This window comes from Lolium rigidum, chromosome 6 (assembly GCF_022539505.1).
Source record: "Lolium rigidum isolate FL_2022 chromosome 6, APGP_CSIRO_Lrig_0.1, whole genome shotgun sequence".
Classification (NCBI taxonomy): Eukaryota; Viridiplantae; Streptophyta; class Magnoliopsida; order Poales; family Poaceae; genus Lolium; species Lolium rigidum.
Window position 1 is genome coordinate 59003443 of NC_061513.1, and position 21548 is coordinate 59024990.

A 21548-nucleotide genomic window follows, 5' to 3' on the forward strand; every position below is an offset into this window, starting at 1 on the left:
CAATTATAACACATATTGATAATGGAAATTATGTAACATCAACAGAAAAGAGGAAAATGCTTACTGTGGTGAAATGAAAACCAGGTCAAACTTGCTCTATGAAAACTCTCTCTTTAGCTAGTTTTTCATTTTCTTCTCTATCCCACCTATGCACGTGATTCAGCCATTAATCTTATATTCTCATTAATTCTAACTTGGATGGCATTTGCTGTAGTAGTAATCTTATTATCAATATCATTATTAGGCATAACTTTCAATTTTAAAAGATTTACATCGGAGGCAAGTCTATCAACTCTAGAAGCGATAGTATCAATTTTATCAAGCTTTTCCTCAACGGATTTGTTAAAAGCGGTTTGTGTACTAATAAATTCTTTAAGCATGGCTTCAAGACCAGAGGGTACATTCCTATTATTGTTGTAAGAATTCCCATAAGAATTACCATAACCATTACCATTAGCAGAAGGATATGGCCTATAGTTATTACCGAGTTGTTCCTATAAGCATTGTTGTTGAAATTATTATTTTTAATGAAATTCACATCAACATTTTCTTCTTGAGCAACCAATGAAGCTAAAGGAACATTATTTGGATCAACATTAGATCTACCATTCACAAGCATAGACATAATCACATCAATCTTATCACTCAAGGAAGAGGTTTCTTCAACGGAATTTACCTTCTTACCTTGTGGAGCTCTTTCAGTGTGCCATTCGGAGTAATTTATCATCATATCATCAAGAAGTTTTGTAGCCGCCCCCAATGTGATGGACATAAAGGTACCTCCAGCAGCTGAATCCAATAAATTCAGCGAAGAAAAATTTAGTCCTGCATAGAAGGTTTGGATGATCATCCAAGTAGTCGATCCATGGGTTGGGCAATTCTTTACCAAAGTTTTCATTCTCTCCCATGCTTGAGCAACATGTTCAGTATCTAATTGCTTAAAATTCATTATGCTACTTCTCAAAGATATAATTTTAGCGGGAGGATAATATCTACCAATAAAAGCATCCTTGCATTTAGTCCATGAATCAATACTATTCTTAGGCAAAGATAGCAACCAATCTTTAGCTCTTCCTCTTAATGAGAAAGGAAACACTTTCAATTTAATAATATCACCATCTACATCTTTATACTTTTGCATTTCACAAAGTTCAACAAAATTATTGAGATGGGCAGCGGCATCATCAGAACTAGCACCAGAAAATTGATCTCTCATAACAAGATTTGGTAAAGCGGGTTTAATTTCAAAGAATTCTGCTCGTAGTAGCAGGTGGAGCAATAGGTGTGCATAGGAAATCATTATTATTTGCATTTGTGAAGTCACACAATTTAGTATTTTCATGGTTGGCCATTTTAGCAACGGTAAATAAAACAAACTAGATAAAGTAAATGCAAGTAACTAATTTTTTTGTGTTTTTGATATAGAGAGCAAGACAAGTAAATAAAGTAAAACTAGCAACTAATTTTTTTGTGTTTTGTTTAGGTGCAGCAAACAAAGTAGTAAATAAAATAAAGCAAGACAAAAACAAAGTAAAGAGATTGAGAAGTGGAGACTCCCCTTGCGGCGTGTCTTGATCTCCCCGGCAACGGCGCCGGAAAACGAGCTTGATGCGCGTAGATGTACACGTCCGTTGGGAACCCCAAGAGGAAGGTATGATGCGCACGGTGGCAAGTTTTCCCTCGGAAAGAAACCAAGGTTTAATCGAACCGGGAGGAGCCAAGAAGCACGTTGAAGGTTGATGGTCGCGAAATGTGATGCGGCGCAACACCGGGGATTCCGGCGCCAACGCGGAACCTGCACAACACAACCCAAGTACTTTGCCCCAACGAAACAGTGAGGTTGTCAATCTCACCGAGCTTGCTGTAACAAAGGATTAAGCGTATCGAGTGGAAGATGTTTGCAAAGAAAATAATAAAACACAAGTATTGCGGTAGAATTTATGCTATGTAAAGAATAGGACCGGGGTCCACGAGTTCACTAGAGGTGTCTCTCCCATAAGATAAAAGCATGTTGGGTGAACAAATTACGGTCGGGCAATTGACAAATAGAGAAAGGCATAACAATGCATATACATGATATGATAAATATAGTGAGATTTAATCGGGCATTACGACAAAGTACATAGACCGCCATCCAAGCTGCATCTATGCCTAAAAAGTCCACCTTCGAGGTTATCATCCGAACCCCCTCCGGTATTAAGTTGCAAAGCAACGAGACAATTGCATTAAGTATGGTGCGTAATGTAATCAACAACTACATCCTTAGACATAGCATCAATGTTTTATCCCTAGTGGCAACGACACATCACAACCTTAGAACCCTCATCGTCACGATCCCAGATTCAATGAAGGCATGAACCCACTATCGAGCATAAATACTCCCTCTTGGAGTTAAGAGCAAAAACTTGGCCGAGCCTCTACTAATAACGGAGAGCATGCAAGATCATAAACAACACATAAACAATAGATTGATAATCACCATAACATAGTATTCTCTATCCATCGGATCCCGACAAACACAACATATAGTATTACGGATAGATGATCTTGATCATGTTAGGCAGCTCACAAGATCCAACAATGAAGCACAACAAGGAGAAGACGACCATCTAGCTACTGCTATGGACCCATGGTCCGGGGGTGGACTACTCACTCATCACTCCGGAGGCGACCATGGCGGTGTAGAGTCCTCGGGAGATGAATCCCCTCTCCGGCGAGGGTGCCGGAGGCGATCTCCGAATCCCCCGAGATGGGATTCGCGGCGGCGGCGTCTCTGTAAGGTTTTCCGTATCGTGGCTCTCGGTGCGGGGGTTTCGCGACGGAAGCTTTAAGTAGGCGGAGGGTCAACGCGGGGGCCACACGAGGGGCCCGGGGGTAGGTCGGCGCGGCCGGGGCACGGGCCGCGCCGGCCTCCCTCTGGCCGCCTCGTGGCCCCACTTCGTTAGGTCTTCGGTCTTCCGGAAGCTTCGTGCAAAAATAGGACCACGGGCGAAAGTTTCGTCCAATTCCGAGAATATTTCTTTACTAGGATTTCGAAACCAAAAACAACGAGAAAACGACAAGCGGCTCTTCGGCATCTTGTTAATAGGTTAGTTCCAGAAAATGCATAAATATGACATATAATGTGCATAAAACATGTAGGTATCATCAATAAAGTAGCATGGAACATAAGAAATTATCGATACGTTGGAGACGTATCAAGGTGCTGCCCGTTCGTGGCGCCGTGATCAAGATCTTCTACGCGCTTTTGCAAGCGGCATATGATCGTCTACCGCAGCAACAAGAGCCTCATCTTGTAGGCTTTGGAATCTCTTCAAGGGTGAGACTCGATAATCCCCTCGTTGCTACCGTCTTCTAGATTGCATCTTGGCTTGGATTGCGTGTTCGCGGTAGGAAATTTTTTGTTTTCTATGCTACGTTATCCTACAGAAGGCACGTAGTCATAGATGTAAGTTTGTGACATTGGGGATAAGCCTCCATGCTTGCCGTTGCGGCCGGTGTGGTTGATGCTCGTATAGGCCCGTGAGCAGGATCGATGCCTCGGTGAGCAATGCTAGTGGCTTTGGGATCGCAAAGTCTTCCGAGCCCTCAAGCTCCAAGCGTAGCAAGATCTTAGGGGAAATCTTGAAACTTGCACAAATCATAAAAATAATCAGTCAAAAGAGAGGAGATGCAAAGATCTTGGCTAGGGTTAGCTCCTCTCTCAAAGTAAGTTTTTGCAGGTATGAAAATATTGGAGTAGTGTTGCAAACACTATCCACAAACGGGTATAGTGGGGCTAAAACTAGCCGTTTAAGCCACTAAGAAAGAAAAATACACGAATCATCCATTTTTGTATCAGATAGTTGGGCTGCCTCTAACAGCCTAGTCGTCTGAAGAATAATATGCCCGTGAAAGAACTATTGGATAATTAGACACAATTTCTATTTGTTATCACCAGAATTTGACCAAGTCAGAGGTGGGCCGCGATCAAGATGGACTTGAAGATATATGCATGGGAGAAATATTGTGAATCGGCTTTGTGTACCAAGTTTGGGCTAAATGGCCCGTGTATCACGTAACATATTAGGATACGTGTCGTGTGGAGGTTAGAGTTTGGCCCGTGCACGGTTAGGTGCACGCCTCAATTAGAAGTCCCTTGGACTATAAATATGTATCTAGGGTTTATGGAATAAACAACAACCAACGTTCAACACAAACCAATCTCGGCGCATCGCCAACCCCTTCGTCTCGAGGGTTTCTCCGGTAAGCACCATGCTGCCTAGATCGCATCTCGCGATCTAGGCAGCACGAGCCTGCCTACGTTGTTCATGCGTTGCTCGTGCTTGAAGCCTTTTGATGGCGAGCAACGTAGTTATCATAGATGTGTTAGGGTTAGCATTGTTCTTAGTATCATATGCTCGTCGTAGTGCAACCCTTGCGCATCTAGCCGTCCTTGTACCTCATCATGGGTGCAGGGGCGGCACCCCGCTTGATCATTATTTAGTAGATCTGATCCGTTACGGTTGCTCCTTGATTCATCAAGGATTAGTTTAAACATCTGCAATAGTTAGGCCTTACAAAGGGTTGGAGGATCCAGCGGCGTGTAGGGTGTAGTTTGCTGGCCCTAGACAGGACGTTTCGAGGATCAACCTCGTGTTGGTTTTTAGGCCTTGTCTAGGTTTGGCTTACGATCACCGTGCGCGAGCGCGAGGCCCAATCGTGAGTAGGATGATCCGATTATGCGGTGAAAACCCTAAATCGTCGTGGATCTCATATGCTTTATCTTGATCAAGCGGGACCACCATATATTCGGCCACCTTGGATGAATCATGGGTGGATCGGCTCCATGAGCCGATTCACGGGATAACCCGAGAGCCGATCGAGGCTCGTATTTAACGTGTACGTGTGTGCCCTGCAGGAAACTAAGCGAGGCATCATCCACACCTTCCCGACCGGGTATAGGTCGGGTGGCACGCCCTTGCAATTTGCATCGGCGCGCGACCGGGGAGGCTTTGCGGGCCGTCGCTCTGAGGGACTGGGGCCAGCCGCAGCCCTAGTTGTTCCCGGCTCTACGGTGTTGACCAGTCGCTGCCCGCCGGTGGGTTTCTGACGTCAACACATTCTGGCACGCCCGGTGGGACGATCCACAGCATCTACATCTTCGACATCCACCACATCGCCATCTACATCCGAGATGGCGGAAGAGACTCCGGTCACTTACGAGGACCTGAACGGCGAGCTCAAGAAGAAGTATGACGAGATCAAGGCCTTCCTCGAAGCCGACCTCATCGGCTCTTTCCACAGGACCCGCTCCCATGGCATCAGATGGAAGGGGTTCTCACCGAAGGCGCGCTCGATGGAGTGGACCTATCCACCACCGTCGAAAAACGCACCGAGTCGGCTGCGTCGGGAGATCAACCTCATGGTGGCTCATTCACCGCACCGCCACTCCGAGAGCACTGGTGAACACGTTGGAGCGCGTCGCTCTTCGCGTGATCCAGGAAATCATGAGCCATCAGTACTCTCCGTCAGGACCAGCTCTAGGGACTCACCAAGGGGAGTTGGCTCTCCAGTCCCGTCCGTCGCTGCCGTTCGCTTTGGAAGCCAGAAGTGCCGAACTCATCGGCCTACGTCGTCTACAAGATTGGTGGTGACCCCAGTGACTACCAGTTTCTGCATGAGGCGCCCAAGGAGATCCCGCATGGATACACGTGCGCATACGTACCAGACTGCAGCACCTGGGCACCCTCGAACCAGGTTGCAGCAGCGGGGACTTCTGGAACAACAGGAGGAACGTCGGAGGCAGACCCCGAGAAGCAGACGTGGCTAGCTAAATACGCCACCCCGACAAAACTCCGAGCCCAGCTCCTGCGGTTGGCTCGGAACCGGAAAAACAAGCATGGCTGGTTAAGTATGCCACCCCGGCGAATCTTCGGGGTTCGACACCTTCAGCCATCACCGCGGATCAGATTTGTACGATTCGAAAGATCGGTTCGGCATGATGCCGAAAAGGAAGACGGTCGGCTATACCAAGCCGTACCCCAACGAGTACGAATTGATCCCGCTACCACCCAAATATCGGCTCCCGGACTTCACAAAGTTCAGCGGATCGAGATGGTTCCAGCTCCATCGAGCATGTGAGCCGATATTTGGCACAGCTGGGCATGATCTCGGCGTCGGACGAGCTGCGTGTGAGGTACTTCTCACGGTCCCTCACGGGATCGGCTTTCGGTTGGTACACGTCGCTGCCACCGAACTCGGTCCGGACTTAGAAGCGGTTGGAAGAACGGTTCCATGAGCAATATCACTCGGAGGCTTCCGAGGCTGGCATTGCCGATTTGGCACAAGTACGACGAAGCGCGGGGAAACGAGTGTCGGAGTACATCCAGCGCTTCGGGACCGTTAGGAACCGATGCTATTCGGTTCACGTAAGCGAAAAGGAAGCGATCGAGTTGGCGGTGGTGGGTCTATCATCATCGATCAAGGACGTGGCCTCCCAAGCGGACTACCCTTCATTAGCACACATGGTGCAGAAGCTGTCAGCGTATGAACAGCGCCACCCAGATGTCTACCAGGACAAATTCAAGCGCGTGGTTACCATGGTTGACGCAGGCGAAAATGAAGGCGCTACGGGAGAACAAGAGGTCGCGGTGGCTGAGTGGACTCGAGCGGCGAGGCCCGGTAACACTCGCAAATGGGTGAAGCCACCAGGGCCTCCAAGAGGGTTCGACTTCGACGTGACTAAAACCGAGCAGATTTTCGATCTATTACTCACGGAGAAGCACATAAAGGTACCCGAAGGCCACAAAGTTCCTACGGTGCAGGAGCTAAATGGGAAGCCATACTGCAAGTGGCACAACACGTTCACCCATACCACCAACGACTGCAGGGTGTGGCGGCAGCAGATCCAAATGGCGATAGAAAATGGACGACTAATTTTCAACCAGTACGCCATGAAGGTCGACACACATCCCTTCCCCGCCGTTAACATGGTGGAGTATGCTTACCATGGAAGTGGCCAGCCAGGGTCTTCGTTCAGCATCAACATGATAGGATCTGGACACCACGCTGGCAAGGATGGAGATGAGGGCGGCTGCTCTCATGGCAAAGACACAGAGGAAGCCGCTCCAAGCGACCGGCTCCGCCAAGATGGCAAGCGCTACGTCACAGAGGGAGAAGTGAAGAACATAAGATATCAACGACCTCTCTCTGATCACCTCCTCAACAAGTATGTGAGTCAGTATCGCCAACGCCGACAGTCCAGCGATGATGATGAAGGAGCTCGTCTGGCTAGAGAAGCCAGAAGACATCGCCGGCACAACCACGACGAGGAGGAGCACGAGCCTTGGGCCAAGGAAACGGAAAGGGAGCAAGACGACGAGGGCAGGCACTGGGATTGCCCCTTCTTCAGACACTGCTGGGATTCAGGAATGCGCCGATTGCCTACAATCGGCAATTGCCCGGAATGTAACCGAAGAAGAAGGAGGCAGCCAACGTGTCCGTGTTCCAACGTTTAGGGCCTCTCCCGCCTCGAAGCAAACACGCCGAGACCTCTCGATTGGAAGATCTTGAGGATTCAGAAGACGAGGGGGAAGACGAAGAAGACAGGTGCCACCGTCCAAGGTGGTGCCCTGATGGTCTCAGCCGTTCCCAAAAGCGCAGGGTTCGGCGATTGCGCGGTCTGGAGGAAGCCGAAAGGTTATACTTGCATACGCTAAGGAAGGCACGGCCTGATCTGGCTGCAAAAGTTCAGCGAACCCTGGACGAAGAGGGACGGCCACAACGAAAAGAGTGGCGCCCCAAGCAAAGGAAAGCCGATGATGAAACATCGGCTGGCACAAACATGGTGCTCGTCCTTCCGGCAAAGCATAGAGCTCCACGTTTACACGATGCACTCAAGGTGGACGGCAGCAAGCACACCAACGGGATAAAGTTAGAGATTGGGCTGGTTTTATCTGCCGGCCTGGACGAGTAGCAAGAGCACGTCAATAAGCAAACGTGGCGAGGCTGATCCTTGCGATCGGCCCCACAAAAATTTATGAAGGGACATTACAAAACCTTCACCGAGCAAGCAACGTGGAGGCCGATTCCAGCAATCGGCCAAAATTATCCTCACCATCTATTCTGCTCGGGATCAACATTTGGCCCAACGGGGACTACCTAAAGAGCCGATACCATCAATTCTTGACAGAATCGGCTCGGGGGGCACCTAGATGGGTAAAACATGAGGGTATGAGGTGACACTATCAAATATGGGGGCCGACACACAAATCGGCCTAAAAATTCAAAAAAATTTGAGCACAACCGATGCAGCAGACATCGACTTAAGGATATGAAAGCCGATGCAGGGCCATCGACTCAAGAGGTACAAGTGATCTGACTAGCAAGGCGCAAGGAATGTGCTAAGGAAACTCGGGGGGCAGCTCACCCTGAAGGTTCGCTGCTTTTAAAAGCCGATTTGATTAGAATCGGTTGATTGCTGCATTACAACTTAGAGGCTAGTGATGGCTCGTTCGGCTGGTCCACTTTTATCCTCGCCCTGATTAAGGCTCGGGGGCGACGGACCTGGTAAGGTTACGTGTAAAAGCCAATTGAGATGTCATCGGTCGATCTTCCGTTGCTACCTTCTTCATAAAATGATGAGCGATCACTAAAGAGGGGCGTTGAAACTGGCGGGAGAAAGTTAAGGGCTCTCCTGAGGATTCCACATTATCTACCAGTTAGAAAATCATCAGTTGAGGGATACTGAAGGATGAGGGATCGATGTATTGCTATCGGTTCGTTGAAAAGCGGTTTGAGGAAATCGGCAAGATCAAATTGGGGGAGCTCCTTCATTGGTAAACAGAATTTCTTACAAAGGAGGAGTCGATTACTCAAAGAAAGAAGAACAAAAAAAAGGGCCTATTGACCCATCTACTATTGCTAGGCCTATGCTAGTAGATCCTAATCTACGGGCCATCACTGCCCGCGTCGTCGTCCTCGGAACCCTCATCAGCACTGCTGCCGATGGGCTCCTCGTCGCTACTCCCATAGCCCTCTACGGGAGCTTCATCCTCGTCTTCATCATCGGCTGGCTGTCGTCGTCCCACCACATGCGGAGGCGCTTCGCCGGCGGGTAGCCCTCGAGGGAGTCGTCGTCATCGTCGTCATCCACCTCCTCCTCCTCTTCAGAGGTGGGGCAGCCTTCCCAGAGGTCGTCCTCGCTTTCCGGCTCCAGTTCCTCGTCGACAAGGAACTGAAGATTTTCGTCCCCGTCGGTCAAGGACCGGTCGTCTTCGGACCGGATGGAGGAGGCATGGTCCTCCAGGTCCCATTCTTCCGGGGCACGGATGTCCGGCGGCGTCTCGCGGGAGGAGGAGGACCCATAGGAAAGCTCGGAGGAGGAAGAAGACATGGTGGCGCAGGAGGATTTTGTGGGTGCTAATGCGAGGAAGATGAAGGAGGAGTAAGCTGTTTAGAACGGCTAAATAGAAGAGATATGAGGGAGATTTAATGCCACAGCAGTTTCCCAGGAGGTGATGCCTAACAGGAAAATTTGTCAGACGCGTGGAGAAGTGGAAGGGGCAAGGCATCATGGTGAAGGATTCTACGGTGATTTCTGCCCTGCTACGACATGACCCGACGAAGGAAGAGCGTAATGATTTTGGAAATGTCATTTCCAAAACCAGGGGGGCATGTGTTATCACCAGAATTTGACCAAGTCAGAGGTGGGCCGCGATCAAGATGGACTTGAAGATATATGCATGGGAGAAATATTGTGAATCGGCTTTGTGTACCAAGTTTGGGCTAAATGGCCCGTGTATCTGTAACATATTAGGATACGTGTCGTGTGGAGGTTAGAGTTTGGCCCGTGCACGGTTAGGTGCACGCCTCAATTAGAAGTCCCTTGGACTATAAATATGTATCTAGGGTTTATGGAATAAACAACAACCAACGTTCAACACAAACCAATCTCGGCGCATCGCCAACCCCTTCGTCTCGAGGGTTTCTCCGGTAAGCACCATGCCGCCTAGATCGCATCTCGCGATCTAGGCGAGCACGAGCCTGCCTACGTTGTTCATGCGTTGCTCGTGCTCGAAGCCTTTTTGATGGCGAGCAACGTAGTTATCATAGATGTGTTAGGGTTAGCATTGTTCTTAGTATCATATGCTCGTCGTAGTGCAACCCTTGCGCATCTAGCCGTCCTTGTACCTCATCATGGGTGCGGGGCGGCACCCCGCTTGATCATTATTTAGTAGATCTGATCCGTTACGGTTGCTCCTTGATTCATCAAGGATTAGTTTAAACATCCGCAATAGTTAGGCCTTACAAAGGGTTGGAGGATCCGGCGGCGTGTAGGGTGTAGTTTGCTGGCCCTAGACGGGACGTTCGAGGATCAACCTCGTGTTGGTTTTTAGGCCTTGTCTAGGTTTGGCTTACGATCACCGTGCGCGAGCGCGAGGCCCAATCGTGAGTAGGATGATCCGATTATGCGGTGAAAACCCTAAATCGTCGTGGATCTCATATGCTTTATCTTGATCAAGCGAGGACCACCATATATTCGGCCACCTTGGACGAATCATGGGTGGATCGGCTCCATGAGCCGATTCACGGGATAACCTGAGAGCCGATCGAGGCTCGTATTTAACGTGTACGTGTGTGCCCTGCAGGAAACTAAGCGAGGCATCATCCACACCTTCCCGACCGGGTATAGGTCGGGTGGCACGCCCTTGCAATTTGCATCGGCGCGCGACCAGGAGGCTTTGCGGGCCGTCGCTCTGAGGGACTGGAGCCAGCCGCAGCCCTAGTTGTTCCCGGCTCTACGGTGTTGACCAGTCGCTGCCCGCCGGTGGGTTTCTGACGTCAACACTATTAACATGTGAAATACAAATATACTAGATGCATTAACCAACGTGAACAACAACATATCATGCAGTACAACATCCATCACTAAACAGATGGAAATATGATGCACGTACCAATTTGTTGCAGATGAAGTAGTGGTCGATGCAGCGGTGATGTTGTTGACGACAACGTCGGCGAAGACGGGTCGAAGAAGACGGCGACGGAGACGATGGTAGGCGGCACCACCCGACTTGTTCGGTAGAAGACCCATGATGAAAAGGTTGAGCAGTCGCGCAGAGTGCTTCCCAAAAACTAATTCACCCTCCCATGTACAGGATCGCAAAGGCGATTCCGCGGACCTGCTCTCCTGTTTGTCAGTGCATGCCGGCGGGCGGGATGGAGTAGGCTACGGTGGCGGTGCAAGCAGAGAGAAGTGACAAAACCCTAACTTGTGTTCAGATGTTTTTCTGTGGCAGCTGGACAAGAGATTATATATATAGGCTTAGAAAACCTTAGGCAACGTAGCCACGCCCACATCGCATGTTTCGAGTCGGTTACAAATAGCCCATGATCCGAGAGTGATCCAAACTGACTAACTGCAACACATTTGTTTAGAACTCTATTTGTTTTCCTTAACAACAAAAAGAAAGCAAGCATCGGCTCGAGGCTCAATCACGAGCGTGGCGCAGCGTGTCGTGACGTGTCGAGTCGAGACAAGCGAGCGACGAGGAGGAGGAGCGTGCGTGTACCACTCCTTTTCTCACTCACTTACTAGTGGTGAAATAACCTACCTTATAACTTGTCCTCCCAACTTTTCATGTGAAACTAAACTTTGATACCACTCCTCTTGCCACTCCATTAAAAAAATTTAAATTTTAAAATCTGAACATTTTTTCAAATCTATATTTTTAAAATCTAAACTTTTTTAAAAATCTGAACATTTTTCAATTCTGGATATTATTTAAATTTGATTCTTTTCAAAAAATCTGAACATATTTGTCAAAACTGAACAATTTTTATATTCTAACTTTTAAAAAAATCAAACGGCTTTTACCAACCAATTGCTTCCAATCAAACTGAAAAAGCGATCAATCCGTTTTTTAGCAGCCAGGACAGGAAAAGGAGGCGAGTGGAATTGGGCCGGCCCATCCGGGAACCTCCTTCAGTCGTCAACGCGCTGAACGTTCGCGTCGAGCGGAATCAGGATTTGGGCCGCGTGTTCCTGACCCAACCCACAGCCTAACGCTTTCTGGAACATTCCCCACCGAGCTCGCCTCGCCTCGCCGGAGTCCGGTCAAGAACCAAGAAACCCCCAAATCCTCGCCTCGCCGGAATCCTCAGAAACCCCCCAAATCCAGAACCCGCCTCGCCGGAATCCTCAGAAACCCCCCAAATCCAGAACTCGCCTCGCCGGAGTCCGCTCAGGAACCAAAGAAACCCGTCGGAGCTCCCATGGAAGGCCAGGGAGAACCCCCCAACCAGCGCGCAGCGCTCCCCCTCGTGGCCGCGCCCGACGCCGCCCCTACGGTCCCCGGAGGCCGCAGTGATTACTTCAGCCGCCTCCCCGACCACCTCATCGTCCGCATCCTCCTCAAGGTCGGCACCAAACAAGCCGTCAAGATGGGCGGCGTCTCCCGGCAATGGCGCCGCGTATGGACCCAGCTCTCCGTCCTCGAATCCGACGGCGTCGACTCCTCCGTTCCTGCCCGTGCCCTCGCCGCCCACAAAGCCCACGGGGAGGACGGCATCCACAGCCTCACTGTCTCCCCCAACCAGGTCGACGGGAAGCAAACCACCGCCTGGCTGTCCCTCGCCGCGCCCCTCCTCTCCGGCGTGCTCTACTTCGACAACAACAGCCATGCTATGTCGCGGGAGACACTACAGCTGTTTCTGCACGACGTCGAGGAGGCGGTGATGCGAAGAGGCGCGTTTGAGTTGCCCTGCTTCAACAAAGCTACCGTGATTCGGATGGACCTCGGGTTTCTTGGTATGGCGCTGCCACCGGCTGGCGTCTTCCATGCGCTCAGGGTGATGCGGCTGGAGCACTTCTGGTTTCGAGGCCAACTTAGCTTGAGCGATAACATGCTTCCGTCATTGCGAGATCTATTCATCCGCAGGGTCCATGGGTTGACCATACTGATGCTCAGCTCCAAGTATCTGCTGGATATTCATCTGTGCCTCCTCCCTGAGCTTCGGCGGCTCAACATCCTGGCTCCAAGGCTGGAGGAGCTAGAGGTGACCGGCTGCTTTTATGTGCCGGAATCAGTTGCCAGGATTGCTGCGGAGAGATTGGAGATTCTCAAGTGGGAAGTGCCTTGTGTTCCAGAGCTCGCAGAGATGCCACACCTCCGCGCGCTCAGAGTCCCTCCTATTACCACGCATTGGTCGGAAGATTTTTGTGAAGACCTTAATTGCTTTCCGGCAGCCAACCATCTCGCGCTTGCGATAATTCTTGGTGTGAGTGCTTATTCTCTCTCTTGGACCTAATTGTGCTTTTACCAATACAAATGATTCTATCTTTGAATTATACCACTGTGTGCCATGGAGACAGAATTGCATTGTGCCAACATATGATCATTTTGCAATGTGAGGTTTGCTTGCAAATAACAAATGACTAGCAATCTAATATGGAAGTGCATAACTGGAAGAAAGAAGCAATAAGAGTTCAGAGGCAGCATAGTGGATATAATTCCAGTGGTTTTGAGTTTGCACATAAATGTGCAAATATGTTCCCTTCAGGAGCAGCATTGTTGGTTCTGGATATGCTACAGGTGGTTTTGACTTCTGAGTAGGATACTGCACTGCTGGTTCTGTAGTTTTGTTTATATGAGCAAGGGTTGCTGGAAACATAAGTAAGGTTGCAGTTTTTCAATCTGCCACTGAGAGTGGAAATTCACTGCACTTGGACAATGTTTGATTACTCTGTATCCCATTAATTTCCAAAGGAGATTCATTCAAACATTCAGTTTACTGTTGCTCGTCTTCAGTATGTAACTTGTCTGTACTAGTATGGTTGGCAGGCTACACATTTCAGATATGCCTATGTATGAGTCTCTCTGATTTATCGAGATTGGAAAAAACATACTGTTTCTGGTGAATTGGCGAAGTTGTGAAACTAGTTCCTTTCTGTTTCTGGATGTCGACTAGTGCAAACATTTCTGTCGAGGTAGATTATGGTTCTCTGTTGCGTATATTTGTTACTGTCAATTTATATGTGTTCATCCTTGTTGGCTTCCTATGTGTCAGCTGCGGATGAATGGGCTGCCGCTCTTGATGGAAGACATAACCATCCCTTGTGTGAATGTATTATGGTTATACTTAGAAACAAATGATCATGTTTTTGAAGGAAGAGTATTGCAGTTGCTCACGAAGTCTGGCATAAGAGAGCTGCACCTATACTTCCAAGTTCAAGATGAGGTAATTATACCCTTTGTAATACTATACTATTCTTCAACATTTCAGCATCCTCTGGCTACAGTGTTGAAAAATGGGAATTACACATGGGCTGTTAAGTTAGGCAATGTATATACTTTTGTTACATATTTTGGAACCAGAACATAGTAACGATTCTGAAGTAATAGATAAATTCAAGCGTAGCTGGTGTAAAATTGTTTGCATGCACGGAATCCCCATTCGTTGTAACCTGTCTCCTAGGAGGCCTGTAAACAAACTTCTACCTTTTCAATGAAATGAAGCGCAAAGGTCCTTTGCGTTTTCGAGAAAAAAAAAATCCCCATTCGTTGTTAGACTAAATTAATTTCCATTATCTTTTGGACTAGGAGAGCATAGACATGTTAAGGACAAGCAACTGAAAACAGAGAATATTCCTAGGAACATGCTTTAAAATTACGGTATTTATAAAGCTCTTAATACGAGATAGTTACTTAGTATGAATTGCATATCTATTCCGTTGCTCGAAGAAAATGTTTCTAAAAAGTGTATATCTGGTATCAAGTATATCTTTCTTCTACAGTTATTACAGTCTTGTGGAATGTGAACGGGAAATTCTGTATCCTGACAGTTTATATTCTTGAATACCATTTTGCCCTAGTTCTTGTTTGTCCTGTGCATCTTGGATTCCATTATGAATCTGAACCGTACTGACTGAAATGTTATTCAGCATACACATATTTTTCACTTCGTGTGACAGTAAGTAATATCATTGTGCCTAAGAATGGTCTACCTTTGTATGCGGATTTCGAAATATATAAGCATATACTTGGCAGTGAACTGGTTTCGCATTCATCATTTGTTACAATTGTCTGTCATTTGTATCTCACTTAAGCATGTTCTCATTTCAGGTGCAAGACTTCTACTCACCAGATTGCATCTGCTACAAATCTAGACCATTCTTCAACAACAGCCATACTGTGTCGCGGGAGACACTACAGCTGCACGACGTCAAGGAGGCGGTGATGCGAAGAGGCGCGTTTGAGTTGCCCTGCTTCAACAAAGCCACCGTGATTCGGATGGACCTCGGGTTTCTTGGTATAGCGCTGCCACCGGCTGGCGTCTTCCATGCGCTCACGGTGATGCGGCTGGAGCACTTCTGGTTCCGAGGCCAACTTAGCTTGATCGATACCATGCTTCCGTCATTGCGAGATCTATTCATCCGCCGGGTCCGTGGGTTGACCATACTGATGCTCAGCTCCAAGTCTCTGCTGGATATTCATCTGTGCCTCCTCCCTGAGCTTCGGCAGCTCAATATCCTGGCTCCAAGGCTGGAGGAGTTAGAGGTGACAGGCTGCTTTTATGTGCCGAAACCAGTTGCTACCATTGCTGCGGAGAGACTAGAGATTCTCAAGTGGGAAGTGCCTTGTGTTCCAGAGCTCGGAGAGATGCCACACCTCCGCATGGAAGGCCAGGGCAAAGCCCCCAACCAGCGTGCCGCGCTCCCCCTTGTCGCCACCCCTACGATCCCCGGAGGCAGCAGTGATCACTTCAGCCGCCTCCCCGACCACCTCCTCGTACACATCCTCCTCCGGATCCCCACCAAGAAAGCCGTCGAGATGAGCGCCCTCTCCCGGCAATGGCGCGGTGTATGGACTCAACTCCCCATCCTCAAATTCGACGGCGTTGAATCATCCGTTCCTGCTCATGCCCTCGCCGTCTACAGGGCCCACGGAGGGCTCGACATCCACAGCTTCACCGTCTACACGAACCAGATGGACGCGCAGGATGCCGCCGCCTGGCTGTCCCTCCTAGCGCCCCTGCTCACCGGTAGGCTCTACTTCGACAACACTGATGATGTGTCACCGGAGACACTGCAGCTTCTTCTGCAGGAGGAGGCGGAGGTGCCAAGAGACGCTTTTGAGTTGCCCTGCTTCAAGAAGGCCACCGAAATTTGGATGGACCTTGGGTTTCTTCGCTTAGCGATGCCACCAGCTGCCGTGTTTGATGTGCTCAGGGTGATGTGGCTCGAGCGCTTCTGGTTCCAAGGCCAATTTAGCTTGAGCGATACCATGCTTCCCTCATTACAAAAACTAACCATCCGCAGGGTCCGTGGGTTGGTCAGGCTGATGCTCAACTCCAAGTCTCTGTTGTATATTCAGTTGTCACTCCTAGTTGAGATTCCACGTATCAACATTCTGGCTCCAAGGCTTGAGGAGTTAGACGTGACGAGCTGCTTTTATGATGTGCCAGAACCAGTGGCAAGCATTGATGCAGAGAGATTACAGATACTCAGATGGGAAGTGCCTTGTGTTCCAAAACCTGTCTCCCTCAGAAAAATACCACATCTCTTGGTGCTCGGAGCCCCTCCCATTTCCACTCTTTGGCCGGAAAAGATTTGTGCAGACTTTCTTGATTGCTTTCCAGTTGTTGACCGCCTCGAGCTTCAAATAAGTCTTGGTGTGAGTGCTTCTTCCTCTTCCTCTTGCACTAACTGTTCTATCACCAACTCTTGAAATTAGAAAAACAGGTTTAAATGGAGCAAAGGAAGCAGCAATAGGAGTTCAGACTCTGAACTTCGGAGGCAGCACTGTTGGTATTTGTAGGATATAATTTCAGTGGTTTTGAGTTTGCACATTTGCAGGTGTGCAAATATCCTTCAGGGGCAGCATTGTTGGTTCTGCTACCAGTGGTTTTGACTTCCGATTAGGATATTGTACTGGTATTTTCCTAGTTTTGTGCATATATGCAAAGATTGTTAGAAAGTTAAGTAAGGTTGCAGTTTTTAAATCTGCCACTGAGATTGGAAATCCAATGTAGATCAAGAAATGAAACTTGGAATGGTTGATCACTCCGTGTCCCACTAATTTCCAATGGTCTGCGACGAGAACTTCATTTAAACATTCAGTTCGCTGTCACTTGTCTTCGGTGTGTAATGTCAAGTTTACAGTTGTCTGTGCTAGTACACTTGGGAAGCTACACATTTGAAATATGCATATGTTCGAGTCTCTCTGGGTTCTCAAGACTGGAAAAAAACATCTTTACTTTCATGCCACTTCATAATCAGTTTACTGGAGTTCACATGGTGAATTGGCGAACTTATGAAACTACTTCCTTTCTGTTTCTTGATGTCGACTAGTGCAAACATGTCTGTCAAGGTAGTCTATGGCTCTCTGTTGAGTATATTTGATTGATTACTGTCAATTCATATGGGCTCATCCTTGTTGACTTCCACTGAATCAGCCGCTGATGAATGGGTCGCCGCTCTTGATGGAAGGCATAATCATCCCTTATGTGAAAGTATTGTGGTTATACTTGGAAACAAATGGCCATGTTTATGAAGGAAGAGTATTGCAGTTGCTCACAAAGTGTTCTAGTATTACAGAGCTGAACCTATCGTTCCAAGTTCGAGATGAGGTAACTATACCCTTTGTAATATACTATTATTCTACATTTCAGCATCCTCTGGCTACAGTGTTGAATGATGGAAGTTACACATGGGCTGTTAAATTAGGAAATGTATATACTTTTGTTATATATCTTGGAACCAGAACATAGTAATGATTTTGAAGTAATACATAAAATCAAGATAGCTTGTGTCAAATAGTTTGCATGCACGGAATGCCCATTGGTTGTTGGGCTGAAACTAAGTTTCATTCTCTTTTTGCTCAAATGATACTAAAGAACCTCTGATCTTGAATTTCTCTCAAATAATAGCATTCAGCTAGAGATTTGTTATTCTTACCATTACAGTGGCAGTGGACTGGTTTCGGATGCATCTTTTGTTCCAGTTTTTTTTGTCATTTCTACCACACTTTAGTGTTTTCTTGTTCCAGGTGCAGGATTTCTGTTTACCAGACTGCATCTGCCACAATGAATCTGGAATTTGGGAAGCCAAGGTTGTTCTTATGAGGGCTCTAAAGAATGTAGATATCGTCAACTTCCATGGGAGTCCACGTGAAGTTCACATTGTGGAACAGCTGGTGCGAAGGGCACCGAGGCTCGAAGTATTGAGAGTATTCTCGAATGTCACTGATCATTCATTGGAGGGCATTCCATGCTTATGCCCTCCGGGATGTAACTTCCATATTTATTACTGGGATACTAGAAGCAAAGAGTGGAACAACTAGTGCAAAGGGAGCCGAGCCTTGAAGTACTAATAATAACCATGATTGGGTATCATACATTGAGCGGCATTGCGAGCTCATGCCCTCCAGAGTGTATAATCGATATTGTAGAGATACTGGAAGCAAAGAGGAATAGGCAGATGTGATCTCTGACTTGCTATTAGAACCCTTAAGCATACATATACATGTTCATTGTAAATTTTCGGTACGGACCATGGTGTACGCGGTGGGTGTATTTGGATCACGAATGATGACCGAGGTTGAAGAATCTCGTATATTGGGTTCGTGATTGTGGGTCAGTTCAGTCAGTGTACCTGTGTTGTCGAGTTTGCTGTGTGTTTGATGTCTCTGGGATGGACCTCTTGTTGTCCGCCGTAATACAGAATTACAGATCATCTTAAGATGATATTGTAGAGATGTTGGTATGGGACATTGAACGTTTATGGCCTGCAAGTGTAGTCCAGGACTACCATTGCCTTCCGAGGTCAGACGAGTGAAATGATTTAAGGCATAGTCAATGCAGTTTAGCTTGTGAAAAAGGTGAAGCTTTGATTGTATCCAGTATAAATAATGTACTAAAACCCTATGTGTCAGGTCGGATTCACTCTGTATTTCTGTAGCACTAGTTGAATCCAGTATACTTTCTGAAAACTTTGTATAAATACATATTATTACATATATAAAAGCTAACCCCTTCTGCCGCAAGGAGATTGCTCCATCTGTTTCCACCAATCGGGATTAGACACGGTAGGCTTTTTTACTGTTCACGTAATCGTTACCTTCATAAACGGGAGTTTGTTCCATTTTTTTTTCCTTCCTACAATTTCGGTTACAATCTGGATGGTTCCGTCAAAGAAGATGGTCAAAGCGGTGCACTACCCTTTGTCTTATCAGATTCTCTCCGTGTTTGCCCCCAGGCAGAGTGCCGCTGGCCAATTTTCTCCTCCCAAATCCCAATCATCCCTCTTCTGCCCATCCCACCCCCCATGACCCGCCTCGGAGACGACGCTTCTTCGGCCGGTCTCTACGGAGGCAGGAACGACCGGGCTGCAGGCTTCGCCCAGAGGAGCTGCAGGCAGCCGAAGATGTATGACGCCGCATGGTGGAGCCAGCCGCCGCCCGCCAGGGGCCTGGGGTCAGAGGTAGGGGCTTGGGTGGCAAGGTAGGGGCGGCTGAGAACGGCGTCCCGCGTCGAGGTTGGCCGCAGCATGGCCGGGGCAAGCTGCTCGCAAGGTGCAGCCGGCATGGTCGACAAGGTCCACGCTCAGCGACGGCCACCGCGGGAACAGAGCCCCACATCGCTCTTCGGAGGTCCGGCGCTGTCTGGCGGCGTTGCTTGGGCAGCGCCAACCAACGACGAACGGCGTCCGGCGTCGAGATCGTCCGGAGCTTATTCTCTCTCCCTAGCATCTGTGTGCTGCACCTCGAGGCAGCCGTCGATGCGGCTGGCGGCGCGGTGGAGGAGCTCGCCGCCGTTGTCTCATTCCCGCGGTGGAGGAGCTTATTCTCTCTCCCTAGCATCTGCCACAGCGGTTTTCTAGAGTGGAGGTTGTAGATCCATCAGAGGAGCATGCTGTGCCTGGCTGTTGACCAAACGCAGCGCGACGGAGACGCTCCAGAAGTGGGTCCGCGATAGCCACCCTGCCCCGCATCGCTAGATATCTCAGTCGTGCCCGCTGCAACAGGTACGTGCTCGAGGTGTGCTCAGTTTTGGTTTGTTTTGCTCCTATCTGAAGTGAGAACTTCAGCTTTGTTCCTCCGAAACGGTTTATAGAAAAAATTCAGGGAAGGGGGCTGGGGCCAAGAGCTAATTTCAGTTGTGGCTCGCTGTAAGAATCTGGTTGTTGTCAGGCAGAAGCATGGTTTTAAATAGCCGGCTATAGCCTGGCTATAGTCCGGCTATAGCCATTCGGGAGACCTGCCGCTGCGGCTATGCCCTTTATAGGCTAAATGAGGAAAAACCGCTAATAGCTGGCTGTAGCCCAATTTAGCCCCTATTTAGCCTTTTAATTTAGCCGCTAAACCTCCTGCATTTTAAATTTCTCTTCTCTTCTCTTTTTTATTTCTTGTTTTCCAAATTTGCATTCAATATAATTAGATAAAACTTGTGAGTTTAATAACTGAGTACTTATTTGACTTGAATAGTTGAATAATTTGTATCACGGATCGTATTTGAGTCATAGTTTTTCTCTTCTTTTGGTAAGATATAACTGCAATATTTTAAATTTTAAAAAAAGGCTAAATGGAATAGCCCGCTATAACCCGGCTATAACCTTTTATAGCCTCCAAAAAAATCGCGGCTAAATGAAATAGCCCGCTATTTTAAACTATGGGCAGAAGTCTCCATGAGAGTGACAGCCAATGAAGATTATGTTGTTGGCAGGCAGAAGTCTCCATGAGAGTGATAGCGAATGGAGATTACAAAGATAACTGCCACGGCAAATACCTGTTCATCTAACTGCCACCAGGCTTTATTGTATATGCTACATGCATCTTATTATATGGCTTGCTAGCTTGTTTTCTTTTTCTTCGTATTCCGTCTTTCCCAACCGCATGCCTTTTGCATGTTCCCAGCATACGAACTGAACACTTGCAAATGAAAGCAGTAATGCTAATTGTGTGTAAGCTTCTAGGTAATGTAGTTTAATAAAATCATGTATATTAAGTATCTGAAATTGCCTACTGGATGTATATCTCCCAACAAGTTTTGCCATTCTGATGGTCATCTGAGATTAGAGAAAGAACTAGAAGTACTTCAGTTGCCATTAAAAATGCTTTATTTCTTCCTCTTTGGATTTATTTGGTTGTACGTATATTCTTGCTTTTTTTTTTTTTTTGGTTTGTTACCCGTCTCTGCATTCAGTGTTGTGTCCATCGAGTCCATCTACCTGAATGTGTCCATTGCAGGCAACAACACAATGCTCTGCTGCTCTGGTCGATGCACCCGATGAGCTTGCAACCGACCAGGTATCTGGTTGTGAGCATGGCAGTGGCAGTTCTACCACCACATTTGTTTGGTAGCAGCTAACTTATCGAGCTATTATGTGCTAATTCAGATTATGTTCCTGTCCGAAGCTGACTTTTGAGATGCACCTGTGTTTATGTCAGTCCAATTCCATGGTGAGTGTTATTCCTACCATATTGCAGTTCAACGCAAGTTGTTGAAACTGAAGGAATAGAGTGAAGCATTGGATGTACCAACATACGCTTTCAGGTGATGCGTTA

At 47.9% G+C, this 21548-nt stretch overlaps 1 protein-coding gene across 1 annotated transcript; it reads left to right on the forward strand.

The window, feature by feature from the left end:
* The first annotated feature begins 12258 nt into the window (after nt 1–12258).
* On the forward strand, nt 12259–18609 carry LOC124662660. Its single transcript, XM_047200466.1, has 6 exons — nt 12259–13263; nt 14053–14223; nt 15108–16658; nt 16841–17354; nt 17440–17613; nt 18033–18609. The coding sequence occupies exons 1-4, from the start codon at nt 12259–12261 to the stop codon at nt 16904–16906; spliced, it is 2793 nt and encodes a 930-aa protein (XP_047056422.1). The 3' UTR covers nt 16907–17354; nt 17440–17613; nt 18033–18609.
* The last annotated feature ends 2939 nt before the right edge of the window (nt 18610–21548 follow it).